Source organism: Typopeltis vanoorti, chromosome 6 (assembly GCF_054136105.1).
Source record: "Typopeltis vanoorti isolate ZY-2024b chromosome 6, IOZ_Tvanoo_1.0, whole genome shotgun sequence".
Lineage (NCBI taxonomy): Eukaryota > Metazoa > Arthropoda > Arachnida > Uropygi > Thelyphonidae > Typopeltis > Typopeltis vanoorti.
Window position 1 is genome coordinate 160,429,521 of NC_143554.1, and position 22,887 is coordinate 160,452,407.

General features: G+C 37.3%; 1 protein-coding gene across 4 annotated transcripts in view; it reads left to right on the forward strand.

Moving 5' to 3' along the window:
* The window catches only part of LOC150106169 (caprin-1-like), a 261,133-nt gene that overhangs the window by 20,900 nt on the left and 217,346 nt on the right, over window positions 1–22,887 (forward strand). For all 4 annotated transcript variants that reach the window (XM_090394515.1, XM_090394517.1, XM_090394518.1 and 1 more), the window contains exon 2: window positions 3,433–3,495. In XM_090394515.1, the coding sequence (XP_090250641.1) occupies window positions 3,433–3,495 (63 nt within the window). The remainder of the gene's footprint in view (window positions 1–3,432; window positions 3,496–22,887) is intronic.

Sequence of the window (22,887 nt, forward strand, 5' to 3'; positions counted from 1 at the left end):
TGATATTCCATTTAAACCTACAGCAGTTTGCATTTAAATTTTGCAATATATTAAATACCTCTGATTTCTTAGCTCCAATTCTCACATTAGTTATTGCTACAGGTGCAGAGATATCCTCACTTGGGTGATAGACTTTTGAAAAGTGATCACTCAGTAACTCTACTATATACATCTGAATTACTCATCTCAATACCATCAGCACCCACTAAAGTTATCCTACCGGAGTCATTCATCCTTTTACTTGGCACATAGCGGAAGAACTCCTTGGGATTACCCTTGATCTCAATGGCTAAGGTATTCTCATAATCTGATTTAGCTTTTCTTACTCTGCTGGTAACCTTCCTAGCTTGAGCCTTCTGCTGCTCATGGGTGTACTGATTGCATTTCTCCTTGTACGTTCTCCATAACATTTTCTTTTTTTGCAGATCAAGCTTGATACTACTGCTCATCCATCTAACACCTGCCTTGTTTGTCTTCCTGACCATGGGAACACAATCTGATATTGCTTTCCTCAGATACCCACTGATTTTATCCCATGCACTGCTAACATCTTTCTCCTGCAGTATGTTCTGCCATGGGACTGCTGTAAGCTCACTCCAAAGCTTGTTATAATTGCCTAACCTGTAGTTCTGTATATACCCCTTCTTAACAGATTTTGCAACCTCCCAAGTCAATACATGATCGCTTTCACCAATTGGAGGTAACGAGGACACCTTACTTATGCATATATCCTCTGAACCAATAACCAGGTCCAACACTCTCGCACCATATGTCCCTTCAGTTATGTGCTGTTTTTTTAAGTAATTATCTCGCAGAAGATATGACATGTATGAACTCCATTTCCTTTTTGCTACGTGATATTTCCTCCTTCCAATTGATATCACCATAATTAAAATCCTCCATAATAATCACTAAACCTGCACTCATTGCACTAATTTGCTGATGCATGAATTCAATATCTCCCCCTGTACCCCCTGGCCTGTAGCAGCAACCAACTGTATATTTGGTTGCATTGGTCACTATTTCTCACTAGACTCCTCAAATGAACTCAATATTCACATGTCTATCATCTTGATATACTACTTTCTTTGGCTGAAACACATCAGTTATCATCAACAGTACTCCTCCTCCTCCTGTTCTATCTTCTCTATCCTCCCTGAAAATACTGTACCCATCACATTCAATTCCAGTGACCACATCTTCTGCTGACAGCCATGTTTCACTAATGCCTACAACTTTTGGTGAGACTGCACTGACTAATGCCAAAAATTCTTCTCTCTTATTTCGAATGCTTCTTGCATTGGTATACAAAAATTGCAGATTCCCTCTAGTTCTTATACCGGCTTTAGAACTGATATACAAGTCACTAATTTCAGTAGTCCCATGCCGATTTTTATCCCCTCTCTTCTGCAATTTATTCTGTGAATAAGGATCGATAAATATACAATCACTGCTATAGTTTCTCTCTCTTACACTCAACCTTTTCAATATTAGTTTCCCTGCCCAATTACTTCAACTTGTTCAGAAAACAGTAACTTCTTCAATCGCTTATGTCCTTCCATGTTGAGATGCAGCCCATCTCTAGCATACAACTGTCTTTTTCCTTCAAACACACTCCAGACATCAACAAATTCCAGACCTCTTTTTTTGCACATTCTTGCAATCATATCATTCATTATCATCGCTCGTCTACTTAACTCGTAATTGTCAAAACGAGGCAGCACACACAATCCTCCCATTGACACTTTTCCTCTTCACAATATTTAACAATGTTCTTAAATCTTTTGCTACCCGATTTATACCACCACTCATGCCATTTGTACCCTCCATAACTATCACCTTGTCTGCGTTATGCCCTCTCTTTATTGTTAAAGCCACTCTTTGTATTGTCCCACCAGCCAAGCACTCCTCAGTCATACCATTCTCCATACCCTTAATCATAGAATCACCACATATATCTTACCACTCTTAACTTCATTCAAGCCCACACAAGTGTCATGGACTCATTTTCTACGCTATTCAGCATGACTCTCCCAGTTCTTTTACTTACCCCCCCCCCCCCCGATGACATCTCGTTATTTCTAGACCTGTTGTGGTTTATTTTGTTGACTCCCAATCACTCCCATACTATTTATTACTGTATCATTCGCCAAAGACTCACCCATCCATAATCCTGTTCTAGTTACTTCAGCCAAAGTAATCTCTATAGTCCTAATTTCTATGTTTAACACATTAACCATATACCATGTCAGAGAGATTTCAACTTAGAATCTCCTTTTTCTTCTTTGGCTAATCATCTGTTAGTTCCATTCATTTGTTACTGATTTGTTATCTCTCTCTCCCCCCCCCCTAAATTTCATGAACCATTCTGAACTTTGTTTCCTCTCCCACCTTCAGTTCAACTTTCCTAATAGCTAGGTCATCTTCACAACTTGATGTTCACAACTCCAACTGCACTGATCAATCAAGTAGATATACTGAAACATTTCCTATTATCAATGATCTAACACAGGTTGTTCACATGCTTATCAATACTCTAACCAATCTCTATACACTAGCTCTTCTGTTAGCAGAAGAGCTAGTGACTCCTTTAAGTATGCTGTGAATGTTTGTCCTCTAGGCAGTTCAGCATGCAATCTGTGTTGCTTTCTTCTGTCATAGAGCAGCACCCATGCATTTACTCTGATCCACATGTTGTCTCATTATAAAGCCAAGTGGGACGATCTTTATGACTTCTGCGCATAATTTCCTTTGTTAATTATTTTTTCAGTCTTCTGATTTGCACTAAATCTATCATTGATGCAGTTCTTATTCCACTTTATATTCTTGTCTCTTATTGAAGCCTTGCTTCTCAAAAAGTCTGTTCAAGAAATGGGCATATTGATTTTATACCTCTCAACAGCTATTAACGCTATGCAAATCGGTCCACCCATTGAATACTGTTCTCATATTTTGTTCAGTGCCATAAAATCTCCCTGAAAGTACTTGACTAAGTGCAGAAGAGAGAAGTTAGATTAATGACTCATCTCTCACTAATTTTCTGCTGTTTGAATTTTTATAAATATTTCCATGGACACTGTCCATCAGAATTGGCATCGGTAATTACCACCTCCCTTCTGGTAAATCTTAAAATGTATTCAGACAAACTCGGGACATATTTTTCTTCATTCCTTTTATTGCCAGCCTTGAGTACAGTTATGGGTCTTCATTGGTGGCATTGATTTGTTCTTTCTTCTCACTATTTTTACTCTGTGGTACTAATATGTAGATTAAACAACCTAACACATATTCTTACTTGTTTGCACAGTCCTTATAGGATAAAGTAAAGATTGACTTATGTATATTGATTTATATGTTCACCAATGTTTTATATCATTAGTTCAGATTGTGTTATGTATGTTTATATATATTATTTTTGTTTGTTTGTTTTAGGTAAAACTGGATACATATAAGAGTGAATATAATGGTGGAAAAGAACTTAATGATGATCAAAAGGTATTTCTGAATTTGTTATATTCACATTTTTTTGCCATCATAAATTCTAGTATGGTTTAACATAATTTACTGTTAGAGGTTTGCTATTCATTCAGTACACATCTGTATCTGTTTTGAATATATTTCTAAATAGTCCTGTAGTCTTGTTATAGTCTTAACTAGTAATTTTTTTTTTTTATTTTTTTTTTTAAACTAATTTTTGAATAGCAAAATATGTGTTAGGTGTCTGAGAGAGCTTTGTTCACTGAGTATGCTTGAAGAGCAAATTCAGGGAAACTTAAGCAATTAGGGTGGAAGCAAGTGAGTTTGTGTGAAGGCATCCATGAAACGAGTGAGTGTGAGAATGACCAAGTGAGGAATCTGGTCTCTCAAGCAAAAATATTGAATAGGGTAGTCAATTCAGAAAGTAAAGGTAGGCAGAGGCCTAAAGGGATGCTGCAGTTTCTATATACTAATGCCAGAAGTATCAGAAACAAGAGGGAGGAGTTTGGGGTATTGGTTAGTGCAACCTCACCAAAAGTTATAGGCATTAGTGAGATGTGGCTAATAGCAGATGATGTAGTTGGTTGTTGCTATAGACCAGGAAGTTCCACAGATGATCTGTAAGACATGCATTGTCAAATTAGAACAATGAGTAAGGTTGAGTGATTATTATGAGGAACTTCAACTATGGAGATATAGACTGGAATGAGAAAAGATCACATGGCAAGAAGGAGGTAAAATTTTTACACCTGCTGAGAGAGAATTACTTAAAGCAGCATGTGATGGAAGAGACTTGGGGTGACAGAGTATCGAATCTGGTCACAGGATCAGAAGAGCTATCCATAACCAAGGTGACAAGATTGCCTCCAACTGATTAAAGTGACCATGACTTGGGAGATTGTAAAGCATGAGGAATATTCTATCAAGAAGGGGTATTTGTGGAACTACAAGGCAGGTGATAATGACATGTTTAGGAAGAAGCTTAAATCTGTACCATGGATAAAACACTGCAGAGTAAGGATGTTAGTAGTGCATGGGATATAGTTAAGGTCATCTACAGGAATCATTAAATTCTATACCTAAAGTAAGAAGGGTTAATTGGGTAGGAATTAGATGGATGAGTAATATCATTAATCACGAGCTGTAGAAGAAGAAAATGCTGTGCAAGGTATATAAAAAGAAAGGTGACCAGCATAACAAGGAAGGCAAAATCAGATTATGAAAATATTCTAGTCAAGCAGGCCAAAGGAAATCCCAAAGAGTTCTTTCATTATGTGGCAAGCAAAGAGGAAGAATGACTATGGAAGATTAACCTTAATGAGTGATGATGGTCATGAGGAGACAGAAGTGGATAAAATGGTTGAGTTACTGAGTGACCACTTTGCAAGGATATATCATCCTAGTAAGGTTATTGCTTTAACCTATGTGACAGACACTAATGTGGGAAGTGGATGAATTGGAGGTTCTTAGGATATTGCAGAATCTCAATAATGTAAATACAGCTGCTGTGGGATTAGATGGGATATCAGCTAGGGTTTTGCGAGAATGTGCAAAGGAACTGGCAATGCCTTTGACTAGTCTCAGCTCTGGTAGAATTCCAAGGGAATGGAAAGAGGACAAAATAATTCCTTTGCATAAGGGAAGTTCTGAGACTACAGTAGCAAATTATAGACCAATCAGTATCTCAGGCATAAAAGTAATAAAAAAAAAAAAACTGGTAATTAAGAGAATTTAAGAATGGGTGGATAAAAATATGATACTGTATGAATGACAACATGGCTTTGTCAAGAGTCGATCATGTCTTAGTAATTTTCTAACTTTTTATAATAGAGTAACAGCTTAGTTCATCATCATCAAATGCCTGACATTTACCCTCAAGGGATGTACAGGATATGATAGTACTACATGAAAAATTTACATCATTACTAACTTCCTACCTACAATTTTCTGTCAAAGCTACAACATTGTCAGATCTTATATTTATATATCTATCTTCTAAGGCACTTTTTATCATATCAATCGACCTATATCTTGGTCTTTCTCTGGGTCTTTTTCCTCGCCCATTATGTTTAAGTGACCATACCACCTGAGATTAGCTCTGCTAATGCATTCCTGGATGCTGACAATGTCATGTTCTTTCCTAATATCCTCGTTTTTAATATGATATTGCCATTGATGCCATCTGTTCACACCTCTAATCTTTCTCAGGACTCTCATATCTGCAGTCTTTGGTCAAGTGTTTTACTTCTGACCCAGCTCTCAGATCCATAAGTTAAAATTGGTTTGAACACTGTCTTGTATACAGCTAATTTAGTGTTTTGACTAATTTCTCTCTTATTCCATATAAAACAGCTGAGTTGGATAAAGGAAATGATCACACGATGATTCTGTTGGATTTTGCAAAGGAATTTGACAGAATACCACATGGAACCTTGTTATGCAAATTAGGACAAATGAGGGTTGATATGACACATAGTTAACTGGATAAAAGGGTAGCTGCTGGACAGGTATCAAAAAGTGGTATATGGAGAGACAGAATCGAGGCGAAAGCAGGTGATTGGTGATGTGCCACAAGGTTCAATGCTGAGACCATTGCTGTTTAATTTGTACATAAATGATATAGGAAATATTCAGTTGTTTGCTGATGATGCAAAGGTAGAGTAATAATTAATCAAGATAATAATGCGAAGAATTGCAGGACTATTTAAATGTGCTGTCATTATGGCAAAGTTAATGGGTATTAGTTTGATTTCAAGAAATGTAAAGTTATACTTTTGGGATAAATAGATTACAAGCCATGTATTACATTGATGACACTGTACTCCAGTAAATAGATGAAGCTAGAGATTTAGGAGTTGTGGTAGACAGAGAGTTAAAGTTTAGAGGACATATTGCTAAGGTAGCCCATAAGATTACTTGACTATTGAAGAACACATTAACAAGTAGAGATAAAGATGTTGTCATTTTTCTTTATAAGGCCTCAATATGCCTACATCTGGATTACTGTGCTCAAGTCTGGTTTCCTGGGGATGAGGAAGCAATGGAGAGGATTCAGAAGCTAGTGACCAAGGTGATGAGTGGACTGTGGGATGTTCCCTATGAGTATAGATTGATTGTGTGTGTGGATTGCAGAAGTTAGTTGATATGAGAAAATATGGGATTTACGTTGCTTAAAGGGTTTTATAGGATAGATACAGGGGAAATGTTTCGGCACTTGGATAGAGGGACCAGAACAAGGGGTCATCCCTGGAAGTTGAATAAAGGTGTGATTAGTAGGGGGTGTGAGGACAGATGCTTTACTTGGAGAGTTGTGAACGAGTGGAATGGGTTGCCAGTCAGTTGTGAGTGCTTTGTCTGTTAATGGGTTCAAGGAGAGGTATGATAGATTGGGTCTTCCATGATGCGTCTTCGGATTCCATGGATGTAACTCTACACCGGCTGAATATAATTGATTAAAATTTGGAATTTAGGATATCTTGTAGTGTTTCTTTAGTTTCAAGTGGATCATTTTCTTTGCAAAATTATCTAAAACAAGTAGAAGTGATGTTGATAATTCTGTAGTGGATTGTGTATAGAAATGCTTAGGTGTTGTTGATTATTCATAATATATCTTCAGGTTATAAACAACACCAAGAGAGAAAAAAATACTTTTATTGAACTTACTAATATTTCACTGATTTTCTACCCAGAATCTTTGGTGCACAAATTATAACTGATTCAACACACAGCACTGAACTAAAATGTGGAAATCAGTTCATATTATAACTGAAACAGAACTAATGTCCTAACATGATGCCCTCTGTTGGCTGGATAACCATAAAGTTAATATGGGGAATTCGGGCTTTTTGGTCTCAAAATGACTGTCTCCCATATCTTTGGGAAATTAATGCAGCTGTACTTGTTGAGATTGGTAGAGTGCTTCACAGCTGATGCTGATTCTTAAAATAATATCTTAGGCCTATAACAAGGAATATCCCTCTGTAATACTGATGTCATCTTCCATCTAATTCTATGTGAAGGAATATCCAGAAAATGCTCTGCCAATCATCCTGACTTTCCATACAGGTGATTGTGGAGGTAATTTTTATGTTCTTCAAGGCAGATGTTAACTGATCTGCCAATCTTTCCAAAGTAGGCTAACCCGCATGCACAAGGAGTGTTATACTCTGCAAAATGTGCAAGAGGATGAAGTTGATCAAAGGTAGCTAGTTGAATGAGAGGTTTGAAAGTGGCAGATTATTTGTAGAGGACTTTGGTTATGTTTTCTGATGTACCCTTAATATACAGGACAGGAATGGTTTTGCTATGATCTTTTGTGTTAGTTGCATGCTGCTTTTTTTCTCTATTTTATAGGGATCATAGCTATTGGCTAAAAAAGTATTACGAAGATATCTTGGCAGAGTTTCAAGGCCTGTATCATTTGAACAAATAGCTTTGGCTTGGTGAGTTAGTATTTTGAGGATGCCATACTGTTGAGAAAGGTGGTGGTGCGATTGCTTATGCAGATACCTTCCTGTATGAATGAGTTTTCTGTAAATGGAAAAGGATAATGAGCCATGAGGAAGTTGTGTCACTAGTGTATCTAGAAAGGGAAGACAGTTTTTTTCTGTAGTGAAGTTTATTTTAGGATGTTGGCTTTCATTTGTTAAGATGTGCTAAAACTGTATCCAGTATGTCTGGACAATGAGGCCAGATGGCAAACATATTATCAACATAACACAGCCAGATTATTGGTTTAAGTGTGGCTATGTGAAGTGCTCTGATTTCAAAATGTTCCATATAGAAGTTAGCTAGAGATGAAGGGGGAAGAAGGGAACCCATTGCAGTCCCATCTAGTGGTTTATATATTTATCCTTTCCATAAGAAATAAATGTCAAATGAATGAATAAATAAATATTCAGATTCACTGCCTGAATATGTGGTGAATCTGAATAATTCAGTTACGTTGGGAGGGAAGGGGCATAGTGAAGAGTGGAGTAATGTCAAAACTGACTGTGATGTCAGAATAGGTAAAGGTTGGATTTCTTTTTATTAATGTTTCAGAGTGTAGAGAATTTTTAGTGTAGAGAAACATTTGGATAAATGTTTGGCCATTTTGTAGGTGGCATTGTCAATGCTGTTTAGTATAGGATGATGGGAGGGGATTATTAGGTTTGTGAATTTTGGGGACCCCATATATCTAAGGTGGTTTTTATGTTGCCTTCATCCACAAAAGATTTTGTAAGCTTATGCTGTGGGTGGTCTGAGGGTTTTTTTTGTTTGTTTGTATTTATTAATTTTGTGAAAGACAAATACAGTATGTGTAGTATAATAGAAGAAAATTTGCACATACTTTTCTTGGATGTTGTTGCCTGTCTTCTCTTCTTTCTGCAGTGTGCATACTTCTGCTGTTATGGTCTTGAAAGGGGGTCTTAGGCAATGTGGGAGAATTAATTTGAAAAAAACCTGGGTTTTTTGTATATTATATACATATATTATTTTTAAGGGTGGGAAAAAGAGGGCTGAAAATAGCAACTGTTTTTTAGGGGAAGGGTTGACGGGGTGCGAACCATTTAGATCATTTGGGTTGTCGTCTGAACTCACTTAGGAAGTGGATGCTATCTTTTTTATCTATTTATCATCATCATCAAATTCCTGCCATGTACAGGATATGATAGTACTACATAAAAAAAAATACATCATTATTAATTTCCTATCTACAATTCTCCTCCAAATCAGTCTGTTACTTGTCAAGACTCCAACATTATCAGATCTTATATTTCTGTCTTCTAAAGCACTTTGTACCCTATCAATCCACCTATATCTTGGTCTTCCTCTGGGTCGTTTTGCTGCCAACCTGGGAGAGAACACTTGTTTTGCTAATCTTTCCTCGCCCATTCTGTATAAGTGACTATACCACCTGAGGTTAGCTCTGCTAACACATTCCTGGATGCTGACAATGTCAAGTTCTTTCCTAATATCCTCGTTTTTAATATGATATTGCCATTGATGCCATCTGTTCATGCCTATAATCTTTCTCAGGACTCTCATATTTGTGGTCTCTAGTCTTTGGTCAAGTGTTTTACTTCTGACCCAGCTCTCAAATCCATAAGTTAAAACTGCTTTGAACACTGTCTTGTATACAGCTAATTTAGTGTTGCGACTAATTTCTCTCTTATTCCATAAGAATTTATTCAATTGACTTCCCACCATACTAGCTTTGCTGATTCTGTTGTCTATTTCTATATTTAATTTACCATCTTCAGTAAAAATTGTGCCTAAATAGCTGAAATGTTTTAGTTGATCCACAGGTTCTCCAATCACAACACAGTTGACATTTTCAATGATTCTGCCTATTTTCATTGTCTTTGTCTTTTTATTGCTGACCTTCATACCATATCTATTACAACAGCTATTCAATTTAGTCAGAGAATCTTGCAGACTTGTAGCGGATTTATTTAGAAGTATAACATCATCCGCATAAAGCAAAGAGCTGACATTAACATCTCCAATTTTGATATCATGTTTAATACCACTTTTCTTCAAAATGTGATCCATATAGATAATGAATAACAGAGGGGATAATGTACATCCTTGTCTCACACCAGATTTAACATTAAACCATCTTCCTGTACTTCCTTCAATTCTAACTGCTGACTTAGAACTCAAATAAAGACTAAATATTGCTTGATATAATGCCCCATTGACACCATATAACTGCAGCGTATTGAATAGCTTCTCTCTTGGCACCTTGTCATATGCCTTTTCCAAATTGACAAAACTTAAATACAGATCTTTGTTATATTCCCATGCTTTCTCGACTATTTGTCGTAAAGTGAAGATCTGATCCTGACAGCCTCTATTTGGCCTGAATCCAGCATGTTCTTCACCAAGCTTTTCTTCCACAATTCTTCTCAACCGCTCAAGTATACTTGCATAGATCTTGCCAGGAACACTCAGTAGGGAAATACCTCTGTAATTCTCACATGCAGTTTTAATTTCCCTTTTTATATATGGGTACCATGAGAGCTCTACTCCAATCATTGGAAATTCTCACATTCAGTTTTATTTCCCTTTTTATACATGGGTACTATGAGAGGTCTACTCCAATCATCGGGAATTCGTCCCTCTGTCCAGGCTTTCTGAACTATGCAGTGTAGCCACTGTAAGACTCTTATACCACCATACTTCAGCATTTCTGGTCAAATATCATCTACTCCTGCTGCCTTTCCACATTTCAAGCCTTTGATTGCTTTTTCTACTTCAAGTATGGATATGTATCCCTGACTGCATGCCTGGTCAGTGTTTTTTACCACTGTGCTGTCATCACTGCTTGTTTCATTTAGCAGTTTTTCAAAGTAATTACTCCATACTTCAAGGATATCTTTTTCTCCCGTTTTCATGTTGCCTTTATCATCTCTAATTCCTTTTACAGCACTCTTTCCTCCATTCTTAAGCTTCTTCAACAACCTCCAGAATATTTTGCTGCCACCTTGATATTTATTTTCTATATTCCTGCCAAAGTCCTCTATTGACTTTTGTTTAGCTTGTTTTACACACTGTTCAGCATTCTTGCATTTGTCTCTGTATTCTCTAAGAGCACAAGCTGACTTATTTGACAGGAACTTTTGATATGCTTTCTTCTTTTCCTTCACTGCCTCTTTAACTTCCTGTGTCCACCAGGGAGTTCTGATTTTTTTATCCTTACAGACAACCTCACCAGATGCCTCTCTGGTAGAATCAATCGATGTTTTCTTCAGAGTTTGCCACTGAATCTCCAAGGTTTGATTCCTGTTCTCAAACTCTTTCATTTTTTCTTCAATAATCTTTGTGTATTTTAGTCTACAGTTCACATCGGAGAGCTGCTCAACTTTTATTCGCTTTAAAATTTTCTTACATGTTATTCTTTTCAATATGAAATTCAATTTTATCCTGCTCAAGACTAAATAGTGATCACTTCCAATTTCAAATCCTCTATACACTCTGGTGTCCTGCACCAGGGAGAAAACATCACTATCAACAATAACATAGTCAATGAGACTTTTTTTATTCCTAGCCTCTTCTCTCCATGTGAATTTGTGCACATTTTTATGTTGGAACATAGTGTTAGTAATAACCAGTCCATGTCCTGAGCAGAAATCCAACAGATATTTGCCATTATTATTAGCTTTGCTCTTTTCTCCAAATTTTCCCAAAATATTTTTGTATGTCTCACAATCATTTCCTTCTCTGCTATTTAGATCCCCAACAAGGACCAACTTTTCATTTTTCATTGTGTCAGTTGCTTTTTCTAAAGCCTCAAAAAATTCCTCCACTTCTACCTTAGTAGAACCTTCTGTGGGACAATAGGCACAAATAAGTCTCATTGTCCAGTTCCCCGTTCTCATATTTGCCCACATTACTCAGCTTGAAACTGACTGCCATTCAAGAAGATTAGCCTCGTATTTTGTGTTGAATACTATGGCTACTTCTTCTTTTCCTTGATTGTCATTGCCTGAATATAACATTTTGTATTTATTGCTCAGAAAGATCTCACCAGTTTTGGTCTTTTTTGTTTCAGTCACCCCTATTATGTCGATCTAGTACTTATCTTATTCCTCAGCTAGCTCCATTTCTTTGCCATTCAGGCTTCTTACGTTGATAGTACCGATCCTTATCTCAGGTTATGTGGAGTTGGGGTTTGTTTTCAGATTTGTTCCAGTAGCTGACTTTTCGCTGTTCGCCCTGGTTCCCTCACGAAAACAACGGGCGTCTTGTTTAACCGGACGACGCCCCAGCCGGCATGAAATTTTGTCATGTTGTACCATCATTTTTTTTATTTTGGTTTAACCAATAAGAATGCAATTTGGTCGGCTAAATCCCAAATTGCCAGCTCATCCTTGTCCATTCAGCATCCAAGTAGATACCCAACAGGGTGCACCACGAAAAGTTGAGGATTGGACATTAGGTCAGAACCCCTGGTCTGTTCTCTGCATTCATCTTCTTGCACATTCATCCGCATTCATCTTCTTGAATGGCAGTCAGTCTCAAGTAGAGTAATGTGGGCAAATATAAGAATGGGGAAATGGTCAATGAGACTTATTTGTGCCTATGGTCCCACAGAAGGTTCTGCTAAGGTAGAAGTGGAGGAATTTTTTGATGCTTTAGAAAAAGCAACTGACACAATGAAAAAGGAAAAGTTGGTCCTTGTTGGTGATCTGAATAGCAGAGTAGGATATGATTGTGAGACATACAAAAATAATTTGGGGTAAATTTGGAGAAAAGAGCAAAGCTAATAATAATGGCAAACACCTGTTGGATTTCTGCTCAGAACATGGACTGGTTATTACTAACACCATGTTCCAACATAAAAATGTCCACAAATTCACATGGAGAGAAGAGGCAAGGAATAAGAAAAGTCTCATTGACTATGTTATTCTTGATAGTGATGTTTTCTCCTTGGTACAGAGGATTTGAAATTGGAAGTGATCACTATTTAGTCTTGAGCAGGATAAAATTGAATTTCATATTGAAAAGAATAACATGTAAGAAAGTCTTAAAGCAAATAAAAGTTGAGCAGCTCTCAGATGTGAACTGTAGATTAAAATACACAAAGATTACTGAAGAAAATATGAAAGTGTTTGAGAACAGGAATCAAACCTTCCAGATTCTTCCAGATTCAGTGGCTAACTCTGAAGAAAACATTGATTGATTCTGCCAGAGAGGCATGTGGTGAGGTTGTCGGCAAGGATAAAAAAATCAGAACTCCCTGGTGGACACAGGAAGTTAAAGAGGCAGTGAAGGAAAAGAAGAAAGCATATCAAAAGTTCCTGTCAAATAAGTCAGCTTGTGCTCTTAGAGAATACAGAGACAAATGCAAGAATGCTAAACACTGTGTAAAACTAGCTAAACAAAAGTCATGGGAGGACTTTGGCAGGAACATAGAAAATATATACCAAGAAGGTAGCAAAATATTCTAGTTTTTGTTGAAGAAACTTAGGAATGGAGGAAAGAGTGCTGTAAAAGGAATTAGAGATGATAAAGGTGACATGAAAACGGAAGATAAAGATATCCTTGAAGTATGGAGTAATTACTTTGAAAAACTACTAAATGAAACAAGCAGTGATGACAGCACAGTGGTAAAAAACTCTGACCAGGCATGCAGTCAGGAATACATATCCATACTTGAAGTAGAAAAAGCCATCAAAGGATTGAAATGTGGAAAGGCAGCAGGAGTAGATGATATTCGACCAGAAATGGTGAAGTATGGTGGTATAAGATTACAGTGGCTGCACTGCATAGTTCAGAAAGCCTGGACAGAGGGACGAATTCCCGATGATTGGAGTAGAGCTCTCATAGTAGCCATATATAAAAAGGGAAATAAAACTGAATGTGAGAATTACAGAGGTATTTCCCTGCTGAGTGTTCCTGGCAAGATCTATGCAAGTATACTTGAGAAACGGTTGAGAAGAATTGTGGAAGAAAAGCTTGGTGAAGAACAAGCTGGATTCTGGCCAAATAGAGACTGTCAGGATCAGATCTTCACTTTACGACAAATAGTCGAGAAAGCATGGGAATATAACAGAGATCTGTATTTAAGTATTGTTGATTTGGAAAAGGCATATGACAAGGTGCCAAGAGAGAAGCTATTCGATATGCTACAGTTATATGTTGTCAATGGGGCATTATATCAAGCAATACTTAGTCTTTATTTGAGTTCTAAGTCAGCAGTTAGAATTGAAGGAAGTACAGGAAGATGGTTTAATGTTAAATCTGGTGTGAGACAAGGATGTACATCATCACCTCTGTTATTCATTATCTATATGGATCACATTATGAAGTAAAGTGGTATTAAACATGATATCAAAATTGGAGATGTTAATGTTAGCTCTTTGCTTTATGCGGATGATGTTATACTTCTAAATAAATCCGCTACAAGTCTGGAAGATTCTCTGACTAAATTGAATAACTGTTGTAATAGATATGGTATGAAAGTCAGCATTAAAAAGACAAAGACGATGAAAATAGGCAAAATCATTGGAAATGTCAAGTGTGTTGTGAATGGAGCAAGTGAAATTTCCACATCTAAAAGCAAATGTTTTACATGTGGAACAAGTAAAACATTTCAGCTACTTAGGCACGATTTTTAGTGAAGATGGTAAATTAAATATGGGAATAGACAACAGAATCAACAAAGCTGGTGTGGTAGGAAGTGAATTGAATAAATTCATGTGGAATAAGAGAGCAATTATAATAGATTTAATTTAATCCTTTATCCCAGTGAGAGCAAACAAAGTTTGCGCCTGAAAATAACTTCAGGACTAAATTTAGTCCTGAAGATATTTTCAGGTGCAAACTTTGTTTGCTCTCACTGGGATAAAGGATTAAACTAAATCTATTATAGTCTAACCTAGTGATAAATAAATTTTCAACAAGAGAGCAATTAGTTGGAACACTAAATTAGCTGTATACAGGACAGTGTTCAAACCAGTTTTAACTTATGGATCTGAGAGCTGGGTCACAAGTAAAACACTTGACCAAAGACTAGAGACCGCAGATATGAGAGTCCTGAGAAAGATTATAGGCGTGAACAGATGGCATCAATGGCAATATTATATTAAAAACGAGAATATTCGGAAAGAACTTGACATTCGGAAAGCATCCAGGAATGCGTTAGCAGAGCTAATCTCAGGTGGTATGGTCACTTAAACAGAATGGGCGAGGAAAAATTAGCAAAACAAGTGTTCCCTGGCAAGTTGGCAGGAAAACGACCCAGAGGAAGACTAAGATATAGGTGGATTGATATGGTACAAAGTGCCTTAGATAATAGAAATATAAGATCTGGTAATGTTGTAGTCTTGACAAGTAACAGACTGATTTGGAGGAAAATTGTAGATAGGAAGTTAGTAATGATGTAAATTTTTCATGTAGTACTATCATATCCTGTACACCCCTCGAGGGTACATGGCAGGAATTTGATGATGATGACATCTTGTTAATACCATCAGTAGATTCAGGAGCTGATTTATCCCATTGTATTGTTGTTACCAGAAAAAAAAAAGGAAAAAAAAAACACAGCAAGAATCTTGTTTAACTGAGCAATGTCAAAATTAAGATAACATTTTGGTCTTTATATCATCCTATTCCTGTGGTATTTAGCGAATACAGAATGGCAATTTGTCATTCTGCTTAAATGACAAATTACCATTGTTTGGTGGGTCAGAAGTCTTGCTTTTTTCACATGCTACTCTTACAGACTGTACAGAGGTCTCCTTCCATTTATCTACAAGGTTCTTCTTTATTTTGCTGGTTATTTGAAAGACCCGAGGGAAGTTCTAAAAACTAGCATGCCACAACAGTAAAACGCATGATATCCAGTCATTTAATATCAGGTTGTGCACACAAATTCACATGGAGAGGAAATGCAAGAAATAAGAAGTCTCATTGACTATGTTATTGTGGATGGTGATGTTTTCTCACTGGTGCAGGACACCAGAGTGTACAGAGGATTTGAAATTGGAAGTGATCACCATTTAGTCTTGAACAGGATAAAATCGAATTACATATTGAGAAGAAGAACATGTAAGAAAGTTTTAAAGCAAATAAAAGTTGAGCAGTTCTCAGATGTGAACTGTAGACTAAAATACACAGACATTATTCAATAAAAAATGAAAGAGTTCGAGAAACGGAATCAAACCTTAGAGATTCAGTGGCAAACCTTGAAGAAAACATTGATTGATTCAGTCAGAGGTGCATGTGGTGAGGTTGTCTGCAAGGCTGCACTGCATAGTTCATGCCTGGACAGAGGGATGAATTCCAGATGACTGGAGTAGAGCTCCAATAGTACCCATATACAAAAAGGGAAATAAAACTGAATGTGAGAATTACCGAGGTATTTCTCTGCTGAATCTTCCTCGTAAGATTTTTGCATGTACAGGGTGTTCGGAATAAATTTGACATATTTATAATTAATTATATTTTTCCGTAAGTTACATGTATTAACACACACTTCTCTTCATTTAAAAGTTTGGACCCTTCTTCATTCATATACAAGATGTCAGAAAGGATGGATAGCTGGAACCCACCTGAATCATGGAAGAGAATAACTTGTATCATGATGATTCGTGCCCGCCATCAAAATAAGGATATTGCGACTGCTGCCCAATGCTCCCTGAATACAGTAAAAACAATCAGGCATGAACTAGAGACTTGCAATGGTGACTACGAGGATGTAGCAAGAAGAAAGATCCCTAGCAGACGATCTGATTGCGTTCGTACAGCAGAATTCCTCGCAAATCTGCAGGAACAGGTGTTGAAGAACCCTGGCATTGGAATTCGGGCTTTGTTCGTGGAGTTGCTAACTGTAGTCAAGCCCTGGATAACAAGGGTAGCCAATGGTAGGCCGTATGTATGGCAGCAGGATTCGGCCCCTTGCCACACCTCTGGGAAAAGTCAAAAATGGTTGTCTGAAAATTTCTACGACTTCACCAGTCCAAATGTTTGGCCTCCAAACTCCCCAGACCTTAACCCCATGGATTATTTTGTATGGGGCGCAGTTGAAAAAGACACCAATCGCACTTCCAGTAATACAAAAGCCCAGTTAATGGATAAAATTAAAACAGTTTTTGCGGCCCTTCCCAGGGAGACTGTAGCATCAGCTTGTTCGAGGTTCCGAAGCAGAATTGAAGCTGTGATCGATGCTAATGGTGGTTATTTTGAGTAAATCTTGTTGATAGTATTGTAATTAACTCTGCCTGTAATGTTTTTTTGTCAATTCATTAAATTTAATAGATACAAAGAAGATTTTCTTTTTCCTTACGAAACTGTCAAATTTATCCCGAACACCCTGTATATTTGAGAAATATTTGGGAAGGATTGTGGAAAGGAAGCTTCATGAAGAACAAGCTGGATTCAGTCCAAATAGCAGCTGTCAGGATCAGATTTTTACTTGATGACAAATAGTTGAGAAATTGTGAGAATATAACAAAGATCTGTACTTAAGTTTTGTAGATCTGGAAAAGGCATATGACAAAGTGCCAAGAGAGAAGCTATTCAATACGCTGCAGTTATATGGTGTCAATGGGGCATTATATCAAGCAATACTTAGTCTTTATTTGAGTTGTGAGTCAGCAGTTAGAATTGAAGGAAGTACAGGAAGATGGTTTAATGTTAAATCTGGTGTGAGACAAGGATGTACATTATCCCCTCTGTTATTCATTATCTATATGGATCACATTATGAAGGAATGTGGTATTAAACCTGATATCAAAATTGGAGATGTTAATGTCAGCTCTTTGCTTTATGTAGATGATGTTATACTTCTAAATAAATCCGCTACAAGTCTGCAAGATTCCATGACTAAATTGAATAATTGTTGTAATAGATTTGGTATGAAAGTCAGCAGTAACAAGACAAAGAATGAAAATAGGCAGAAGCATTGAAAATATCAACTGCATTGTGAATGGAGAACCTATAGAACGAATAAAACATTACATCTATTTAGGCACGATTTTTAGTGAAGATGGTAAATTAAATATGGAAATAGACAATAGAATAACAATATGGAATAAGAGATAAATTAGTCAAAACACTATATTAGCTGTATACATAGTGTTCAAACCAACTATAATTTGTGGATCTGAGAACTAGGTTAGAAATAAAACACTTGGCCAAAGTCTAGAGACCCCAGATATGAGAGTCCTGATTAAGATTAGGGAAGTGAACAGGTGGCACCAATGGCAATATCATATTAAAAATGAGGATATTAGGTAAGAGCTTGCCATTGTTAGCAGAGCTAACAATGTCTCTAATGAACTAATATCGGGTGGTAGTGACTTAAACAGAATAGAAGAGGAAAGATTAGTAAAACAAGTGTTCTCTGTCTGGTTGGCAGTTAAAAGACCCAGAGTAAGACCAAGATATAGGTTGGTTAATACAGTAAAAAGTGCCTTAGAAGACAGAAATATAAGATCTCATAATTTTGGAGTCTTTACAGGTAACAGATTGTTTTGGAGGAAAATTGTTAATAGGAAGTTAGTAATGATAAAAGTATTTCATGTAGTAATATAATATCATCCTGTACACCCTTTGAGGGAACATGTCAGGAATTTTATGTTCATAACATGTCAGCAACTGCTAACTTATCAAACATATAACCAGTTGGCAGAATGGAGCACTAGTATATATTTGAGGGACAAATGTCTTAGGCAACATATAATAGAGGGAACAAGAGGTTCAAGAATTTTGGATTTGGTCATAGCATCAGTAGAGTTGATAATAACTGAGATGACATCTCTCCCAAGAACGTATGTGGAATTATAAGGCAGGTGATTATAATAGTCTTAGACATCAACTTGGGGAAGTTTCATGGTGGTAGTGATTGGAAGGCCAGGATATCATTAGTGCTTGGGGAATTGTGAAGGAATATTTGTTAGCGGCAATAGTAAGCTGTATTCCACAAATGAAGAAGAGGACACAATTTGGTGTTAATTGGATGACAAACGATATTAAACAGGAACTGCATGTGAAAAAGAGGCTATGGAAGAGATATAAAGAGACAGGTGCATGATGCATGAAGACTATAAGACACAGGCTAGGAGAGTGACCAATATGATAAGGAAGGCAAAACTGGAATATGAGAAGAGATTGGCCCTAATAGCAAAAGAAAATCCTAGGAAATGTTTTAGCTATCTGGACAGTAGGAGGAGAAATGATTGTGGAAGAATGACATTGTGAGATAAAAATTGGAAGAGAGTAACTGATGCAAAGGACATAGTGTAATTGTTCAATGAACACTTTATTAGAGTATTTCATCCTCTGGGGGAGTAAATTTTAATACTAGAGGGATAGGGCAAGTTCGGGGTTAAGAGGTCCAGGAGGAGAGTGTGTTCCAAATACTGAGTACTCTGGGTGTCAGTAAAGATGTGGGACTGGATGGTATTTCACCATGAGTTTTGAGAGAATGTGTCAAAGAAGTGACACTTCTTTGACCTGACTTTTCAATGAAAGTCTGGCTACTGGAAAGGTGCCCAGGGAATGGAAAGAAGGTAAGATAGTGCCATTCCATAAGGGCAGTAGCTAACTGGAAGTGCTTAATTATAGGCAAGTAATTAAGATCTAGTAGTTGGAGAAATTAGTGAGGTACCATATACAGCATTAGGCAGATGAGGGTAATGTTATCTGTGAGAGTCAACATGGATTTTTTAAGGGGCGCTCTTGCTTTAGTAATATGATTCCCGTTTATAATAAAGTTACAAGAGCAGTTGATGAGGGAAAGGCATATGCTGCCATTTTCTTGGATTTAGCGAAGGCACTCGACAGGGTGCCACGTGATAAGCTGAAATTGAAGTTGCAGCACATGGGTTTGGATGTCAGGTTGGTCAACTGAATTCAGGATTGGCTGTCTGATAGGTATCAGAGTTGTGTATGGTGGGACAGTTTCAAGGAGGCAGAGGGTTAAAAGTTGGGGCCCACAGGGCTCAGTGCTGGGACCTATATTGTTTAAACTTTATATCAATGACATTGTCAGTGGATTGCAGGGGAATATTCAGTTGTTTGCCAATGATATGAAGCTGCAATCCACTGACAATGTCATTGATATGGTATCCCTGCAAGAGGATTTGAATAAACTAAACAGATGGGCAAATGAATGGGAGTGTCGGTTTAATTCAGCAAAATGTAAGGTCTTGAGGTTTGGGATACATCGATGGGACATTTCATACTCTATTGGGGGAGTCGTACTGGAGGAAGTAGGGGAGACAAGATCTGGGGTTGACGATTGATAGAAACCTGAAATTCGGGGTACATATTGCAAATGTAACACAGAGGGTTGCTGCAATACTGAGAAGGATGCTGACCTGCAGAGATAAGAGTTATCATTCCATTGTATGAGACCCTGATCAGACAACACTTAGGCTATTGTTCGTAAATTTGGTCCCCAGGATTTGAAGGGGATAAATTAACTGTCGAATGGGTACAGAGGCAGATAACAAAGATGGTTTCAGGACTGTACAGTGTTAATTATTAGGATCGGCTGAGGGAATATGGACTGCAGAGTTTGTTGGATAGAAGGAGGAGGGGTGATATGATTGAGACTTTTGAGAGGTGGTTACAGGGTTTACACTGGGGAGTTCTTTCGCTTGATGGAATAGTGGAAATGAGTGATGACGAGGGGCCATCCTTGGAAGTTACGAAAGGAAGCTGTGAGCAAGAGGGTGAGGAGTGGTTTCTTTGCATGGATGGTGGTTGAACTGTGGAATGCATTGCCTGATAGACTGGAGAGCGCAAGAACAGTCAATGAGTTCAAGGAGTAGTATGATAGACTTCGTGTTTCCTAGGAATGACGTCCCGTGATGAGTCTTTTGACTCCATGGAGGCCTGAATAATAATTATTATGAATATTAAATTGATTTAACTTATGAAGTTTTCAGAGTATATAATTTTCATAGTCTTATTCAGTGGAACAGTCAGGTAATGAAAAGGAGTAGAATAGGAAGTCAGAACTTCTGCAGCGAGATGCATTATGCATGAAATTGGTCTGAATAAAAATTTCCAAGTTGAAATCATTCTGTTCAGCCAACAACAACCATAAGTTCAACTCCCGTAGTCGTCTGATGCACCTTGACAAGATTCCTCCACTGCATTCTATTTTGTGCAAGGTGACTCAGTTTGTGTATAGAGTTTCTGCACCATTTGACGATGTCATCTCCCCATTCTCTGTTTGGCCTTCCTGTTTTGTTCTTTCCTTCAATCATTCTGAACAGCAACTTTTTAATTTTCTCTCATCGTTCGTTCCACGTATATGGCCAAATAGACATAGTTTCCATTTGATTATTTTTCTGTATCAGGTTTTCTTTTGGTTGTATTCGTCTATAGATTTCCTCATTGTTCACTTTCTGGATCCTGCTTATCCTCAAAATCTTTCTATAGCACTTCCTCTCGAATGCCAATATCCTCCTTTCATATTCTCTCAGGAGTTCCCAGGCCTCACATCCATAAAGCATGCTGCTGAAGATACAGGTTTCCACAATGTGCAGTTTAGTGTGCATCTTTATAGCTCGGCACTTCCATATTTTGTCCATGGCTTTTAAGATAGCTTTTGCTCTGGCTATTCTAATTTTTACCTCTTTTTTTGGGTCCAAGTCATTCTTCATGTGGCATCCAAGATATGTGAAGTTTTCCACATTGAAATCCTTCAATGGTAACTTTGTTCAGTAACTCCTGCTTTCCGAATATTATTGTTTTAGTTTTTTTTTTCAATATTGACATTTAGTCCATATCTTCTTCCTTCTGTGTATAGTGTTTGCAGTGTCCTTTCCGGCCTTGCTGTGTCTTCTTCAATCAGGATGATGTCATCTGCAAAGCAGAGGTAGTTTATTTTCATTCCATTTATTGAAATGCCTCCACCTTCTTCTTTGATCTTATCTAGTGTCCTTCCCAGATGTGTGATGAAGATGGTTGGTGATATTGGTCCCCTTGTCTTGTGCCTTGACTAGTAGCAAACCAATCTCCAGTCACACCTGCTATCCTGACTGTTGCCTTTGCTTGGCTGTTTATGTCTTTCAACAGGCAAATCAATTTATTGTCCACACCATAGGATTCCAAGACATCCCATGTTATATTTTGGTCAATATTATCAAATGCTCTTTGGAAGTCCATGAAACAGCAGTATATCTTTTTGTTCTTTCTTAGAGCTTTCTCTGCTATTAGTCTTAGTGCAAGTGTTTGTGGCACTGTACTTCGAACTTTTTCTTAATCTGGCGTGCTCATCAGGAAGATGTACCTCCATATGATCCTTCAGGTGTTCTGTAAGTATTTTTATCAGCACTTTGCCAAGATGACTCATTAGTGCAATAGTTCTGTAATTGGTACATTCTAAGGCACTGCCTTTCTTATGAAGAACAACCAAGACCAATTTTTTTCCACACTTCGGGGGCATACCCTGATCTCCATATTTCTTTTACAACCAATTCTCCCCCATATTTTAGCATCTCATTATGTTGTCGTTTCCAGGACTCTTGTTGTTCTTGAGATGTTTTATAGCCTTATTCACCTCCTCTTCCAAGATGTCGTTTTCAAAGATCTCTGCTGGTGGAGAGATTGCTTTTAGTTCTTTGATTACTTCTTTTGCAGTATTATTTAGTTGATTTTTATATAGTTCACTGCAATATCTTGTCCATCTGTGTATGATTTCAGTTTTGTCCATCAATACTTGCCCATCTTCATCTTTGACTGCTACTGAATTTGTTTGCCACTTCCTATGGACATTTCTTATAAGTTTATAGACCTCTCTAGTTTTGTGTTATTCATAGTTCAGTGTCTTTGCATTGGTTCTCCAGCCATTTGGCTTTATCAGATCTTGCTGCTTTCTATACTTCATTGCATTTTTGACAGTATAAATGATCTGCTTCATCTGAATTCTCTCTTTTAAGTTTCAGTTCTCTTTTCTCTTGT